Source organism: Mesitornis unicolor, unplaced genomic scaffold, assembly GCF_000695765.1.
Source record: "Mesitornis unicolor isolate BGI_N332 unplaced genomic scaffold, ASM69576v1 scaffold19229, whole genome shotgun sequence".
NCBI lineage: Eukaryota > Metazoa > Chordata > Aves > Mesitornithiformes > Mesitornithidae > Mesitornis > Mesitornis unicolor.
In genome coordinates this window covers 165,245-171,244 of record NW_010209520.1, presented here as the reverse complement: position 1 = coordinate 171,244, position 6,000 = coordinate 165,245, and the positions used below count along the sequence as shown (strand labels likewise).

Here is a 6,000-nt window from a genome sequence, read left to right as displayed (position 1 = left end):
GGAATGAAATGACAACCGAGTACTGTACGAAGAAAGCAAATTGGGCAAAGCAGACAAGGTCTTTTTTCTTTCTCTCTCTCCCCCCCCCCGCTCTGTGCTTTGGTTACTGGAATCCTAATGTTTTTGCAACAATACTTGATTAAATGGCTTCAGACAGAATTGACTTTTTGTTTTGTGTGTCTGTACTCCTTTTAAGGAATGCTGCTCTTAGAAAAACAAAGATATTTGAAAGGTTAGAGATGTCCAAGAAAATGGCCTTTTAGAAAAGAGGACCTGAGTTGTTTTTCCTAGCAGTAAAAGAGATGGTTCTGTTTATTAAACCGTGCATACCATATGATGCTTCATATTTTTTCCATTTGATTTCCTGTAGGGTGATTTCACTTGGAACAGCATGTCAGGGCGCAGCGTTCGGCTGAAGTCAGTTCCCGTTCAAAGCCTCTCAGAGCTGGAGCGTGCTCGGCTGCAGGAAGTGGCTTTTTATCAGTTGCAGCAGGACTGTGACCTGGGCTGTCAGATTACTATCCCCAAAGGTAAGGGCTTGATAAACTGTCTCTGTTTAGATTGCTAAGCCACTGACTTTGTATCACAGCAATAAAAAGGAGAAAACACTAGATTGTTTATTCCACAGACATTGTAGTCTATTTCATTTTTGCTTAAACACAGTAACTATGTAAAAATGACTAGTAAAGTTGTTTGTCTACTGTGTCCAATTCAGGCCACCTGGAGCGGGATCTTCTGATCAAGGACAGATGTCTACAGGGTAGATAATCCAAATCAGACCTTTTCATGCTAGGATCTTGATACTCAACGTTGAGAGAAAAAGGCTTCTCTTACCCTTCCTGACATTCAAAAGTACATATCTATGTAGGTCAGATACACCATGTCATAGAAGTGGCTTTTTCACTCGTTATTGAATTGGCTCTGGAGGAAGCCAGGTATCGCTAGTTTAGACAGAAAGTGAAGACATCTGCATCAAATAAAATGATGTTTTCCCAAGTTTTTCTAAAGGCAGTCACGGTTGTCGCCTGGAAAACAGGTCAATTTTTGGCATAAAACATTGAACTCGTAAGGAACAGAAGACTTAACTGAAAAGGAGCAGCTCATTTATCAGAATCCCGATGCAGGATACGTGCACGTAGCAGACCTGAGCTTAAGTTACTGTGGAAGAGATCTAAACCTCACTAAAACTAATGCAAAAGTTTCCATAATTTCCTGTAGGCTGGAGATCAAGCCTAGCAAAGACAGCTGTTGGCTATGACACTATAATCTGCAAGTCAGGGACCGCTGAATTCTCACCTTTGGCTATGAGCAAAGGTGCTGTGTGGCAGTGCATACACGGGGATGCCACAGCACCAATTTTTGATTGAATCAAAGTTAAGCAGAAACAAGTTGTCTAGTTAATGAAAATAATGATGTGGAGAAGAACAAATGTACAGAATCACAGAATCTTAGGAGTTGCAAGGGACCTCGAAAGATCATCCAGTCCAACCCTCTGCCAGAGCAGGATCACCTAGACCAAGTCACACAGGAATGCATCCAGGCGGGTTTTGAATGTCTCCAGAGAAGGAGACTCCACAACCTCTCTGGGCAGCCTGGTCCAGTGCTCTGTCACCCTTACAGTAAAAAAAATTTTCCTCATATTCAGATTGAACCTCCTATGTTCCAGCTTGCACCCATTGCCCCTTGTCCTGTACAGTGAATCTGAAAGACATCAGCCTGGGTGTTCATCAGCTTTTTAGGATCTGCAGAAAACTTCTGCCAAAAACAACAAAGCCCAACTTAGCAATGACAGCAGAGTACCAGATCATAGTGAGATGGATAGGATCAACTTCTTCAAGCCCCACCACAGCTCCCCTGATCCCTCAAAAAATGCTCCATCAATATGAAAATGGGCTCAGGCACTCTGGGCATGCAGGAATACAAATAACATAAAACTCCATCACAACATTTGTGCCTCAAGTTAAAAACAGACTGAAGGCTGTTAAACATTTTCTCTTTTTTTTTTAAAAAAAAGTAAAACTTATGTGTAGAGCTGGGGGAGCTCTCTCTAGGTCTGGAGAGATCCAGGCATAGAACAATGTGCTTTATGGCTTCTACTTCAGAGAATGCTTCATGAAAATACTCAGGAGCAGAGATTAGTGGGGTAATCTATGTATTAGAAAAATACAGAAAGCAGTTTTAGAAGTTGAGATTCTTTGTGGGTTTTTGAGTGTTTTTCAGAACTTGAGAATGTCTGACGTGAGAACATGCTCGTGCCTGCTGGGCGTTTGCTTCCTGCAGACATTTGAGTAATTGCATTTACTGGCACAGATATGGTAGAAAGTAAAAATTCATTGTTCTTAACTAAAGAGTGTTCATATAAGCCAAACATGCTTGCCTGGATGTTAAGTCAGAGTGCGGAATCATCTGCCTTATCCTTACAATCACAGTTATGCCAGTATTGGTTTCTTCTTCATAATGTTTCAGTCCTTCCATGCTCAGAAGCCCACTTTGTCACAGCAAGTGCAGTTCCTTTAGTGCAGCTCAGTTAGCACTTTTAGGGCACATCTGGCTATTCCCACACTTGTAGAGGAATGTGTAGAATGTACTACCTCATATGTAATCCCTCTCCTCTGCTGTGTTGCAGCCATTACCATTAATGAAACATTACTGACATCTTGTAGTTAAATATCCCGTGGTCACAGAGAAGGGATCGCCTCCCACAGGAATTTATTTAACCAGCGTGTCATTTAAAATATGCTATGATTACACTGCAGTAGGCAATTAGAATGAATCCAAATTCATCAAAAATTACTATTTTTATACATATGACAGAGATGCTTCTAGTTTGTTTCTTGTTCTCTTGTTTTTCTGCCTCATACCTGTCTTTCTGTAATCAACATCTTTCTCAGCTCCTCTGTCACTCACCCATCTGCCACCAGAAACTAGACCGAGAACCATTTATCCTCTCACTGGGTTAATGTGTTAAGTTGCAAGAGGCTATCATTTTTGAGCAGAGCATTACACAGTTTCTCTACTAATGCAGTTACTCAGTGGAAGATTTTTAATTTGCTGTCTGACATTCTGTATGGCATAAGAGTACAATCCTGGTGACACTTCTTTACAGTTGCTGTTTAGAATATATTTTGTTTTTCTCATTTCAGGGAAGTCAGTTTTCTCTTTATAATAGGAGGAAAAAAAAAACAACAAACCTATGATGAAATTAATTTTAGGTGTGCTTACATTTTGATGACTTTCCAATTGTGTGTGCCCTTGTATGCAAGTTGTGAGAAAAATGAACCTTTTACAGCATGTCTTTATATGGTAACTCAAATCAGGTAGCTTTTTCAAAGTAAAACTGGGTTCAAAGCAGGAAGAGTTCATTTTCTTCTTTTCACAGGCTCCAGGTATCTCTTGAGCAGAGGAGGTATTGAATGAGGTTTGATTGGATCAGTTTCCCAAATACCTCATGGTTATCACAGAATCACAGAATATTAGGAGTTGGAAGGGACTTTGAAAGACCATCCAGTCCAACCCCCCTGCCAGAACAGGATCACCTAGACTAGGTCACACAGAGTTATAACTCTCCTCTTCTTCACAGTCCTGTCCCACTTCACTGAGCCTGTGTTTGGGAGCACTGGTAGGCACTGCAGGGATTTATCACTTAGAGCAAATGAGGAATTAGGGCTCCAACCCTAACTCAGCTCCTCAAGCATCTGCTTAGGTTTTAAGGTACAATATGAACCTGTCGGTAGGGACTTGAATAGGATTTGGGAGTCAGGGGTCACAGTTGCAGTTTTCACCTCTTCTATTCAAGAAGAGACCGTGACTGCTCAGACTCTCACCAGCACCCAACTGGATGCACTGCTGTCTTCCCAACTTTGCAGCGGGGCTGAGGAGTTGTGGAGAGAGAGGATAAATTAGGGAGCGGGTTGATACTAGTTCTGAATATTGCTTAAGTAGGTGTGCATTTACCAGGGGGACATGCAAACAGAAATGGCTGAGCTGCTTTTTGTGATTACTTGGTAAGAAGATAAGTAAGGTGGAAAAATATGGATAATTAGGAAGTGATGAAACTTGCAAAAATACAGCCATGGAAAAAGAGATGATGAGAGGATCACTAGAAAATAAATACTATGTGCAAACTGTTGAATCTCCATGGCCTATATTCTGAGGCATCTATAGGTACTGACTTGGTTGTTGTGAAAACTGGGGAAATATCTATCAGAGAGGTGGGAAAAATATGTAGGTACTACCAGAGTTCAGACAAGTAGACGTGCTGTATCTGAATTGTTACTGAAAGCTTGATCATCCCATGAAAGTCCCCGAAAGTATTATTTTAAATTGGCTTAGAAGTGATTTAGCATGTGATTGACCTCTTCAGACTATAAGCTGACCAAAGACTTGTAAACAGTGGCTCATGCTAAATGGCAGTGTATCTCAGTGAAAAATAAGGACCAAACTGGATGCTCAGCAAATATTTAGAAGTTTGTATTTTTGTCTATTTGCTTTTTTTTTTTCTTTGACCTAGGTAACTCTACAGATTGAAGTGCTGCTGTCATTATAGTGGTGTGATAACCACTGTCTGCTGAGTCCAGCTATCTTTGTTATTACTATAGGTTGGGTGAAATCCTTGCTCTTCATTTGAGTCATGTCCTTTCCTGATGTTGATGCTCATGGTACTGAGGAACTTATTTTGATCTCAATAGAGCAAAAACATAAAAGCAATGTATGTTTTCTCATGTACTTGTTTTCTTGTGTAAAGACAGGCACAGATTTGGCCAATATCTCCAGTGGTTTGAATAGAAGTGACGTCTTTGCTTCTGATGTTCTCAACAGCAAGTTTTTGACTTCTGAGACAACTGATTAACCTTTCTGTAAAGAAAAAGCCACATTCAAATTACCATATATCAACAATGTTTTGTGTTTTACAAATTTTCTTATTTGTCATTGTTTTGTCCCTTGTGACAGCATAAGCAGGATGTGTTTTCTTCATAGTGTCAACAAAGAATGATGGAACACAGTTGATATATTCACAAGAATAAATCTCTTACAGTGCCAAAAGTTGCTCAGTTATTTGTCATTGGTAATATTGTTTCATGCTGTAGCCACACAGGCAATATTATTGCACAGTAAGCGTCTCAGTATAGTTAGGTAAATTGCATTATTAGTGCAATTACAATCCAGCATGTCATGTATGTATCAGTGCAGCTAAATAGAAAACTCATGTGCTGTTATCACACCAAGTGTAATATCCAAAGCTCTGGGGAAGGGTTGTGGCTAGCAGAGGACTTAGAGTTATGAGCACGTAGAAGTCTTGTGGGCTAGGAATTTCCCCCAGGGAGTTTCCATCCTCCTTCCTTGTTCATCTTCCATAGCCAAATACAGATGGTCTTCTTGATAAAGGGGAAGCACTGATGCCTGAAGTTGGGCCTGGGAAAACAATTTAGTAAGTGCTGTTGACTACTCAGAAGTATATGTGATATTCGTCCATTGCATTTCTTTGAAAAGTTACAGAAAAATCTGGAGGGATTTCTAGACAAGCACCAGAATACAGCTGTATTGCTACTCTTTATGGGGATGTTTTTACTTTTATAAAGCAGAGGTGTTGCCAATAGTGCTTGCTACCACAGCACTGCCCAAGATGGCTTTGCGTTTAGAAGAAAACATTTCACTTACTCCTGCCCAACCTGGGCTACTAGGGCTGGGACAGGGCGTCAATAGGCACCCCTTGGGAACAGGGGGCAAAGTCATTGGTCCAGTGAGGAAGAAAGGAATCTTAATCGTTGAGGGGGAAGAAGTAGATAAGATTGTCTTCTTTTACACAAAATTTCCTTACCCTGTTCAGAGGCTTTACATTTGTATTGTAAAAGCATGCTACATGTTACCACTTGTGATTATTTATTTTGCTTTTTGTGGGTAGATAATTTGTTATTGACTCATATGCTGCCTCCCACTTTGGGAGCATAAGCTGCCTGCCTTGCAGTCTCAACTACTGTAGGAAGAAAAAAAACAGTAGGG

The 6,000-nt window shown here is 40.5% G+C and overlaps 1 protein-coding gene across 1 annotated transcript in view; it reads left to right on the top strand.

Moving 5' to 3' along the window:
- Positions 1-376: 376 nt before the first annotated feature.
- ARHGAP6 (Rho GTPase activating protein 6) overlaps positions 377-6,000 on the top strand; it is a 61,521-nt gene continuing 55,897 nt past the window's right edge. Inside the window, exon 1 of the mRNA XM_010192899.1 lies at positions 377-530. Coding sequence (XP_010191201.1) covers positions 392-530 — 139 coding nt within the window. The 5' untranslated portion in view covers positions 377-391. The remainder of the gene's footprint in view (positions 531-6,000) is intronic.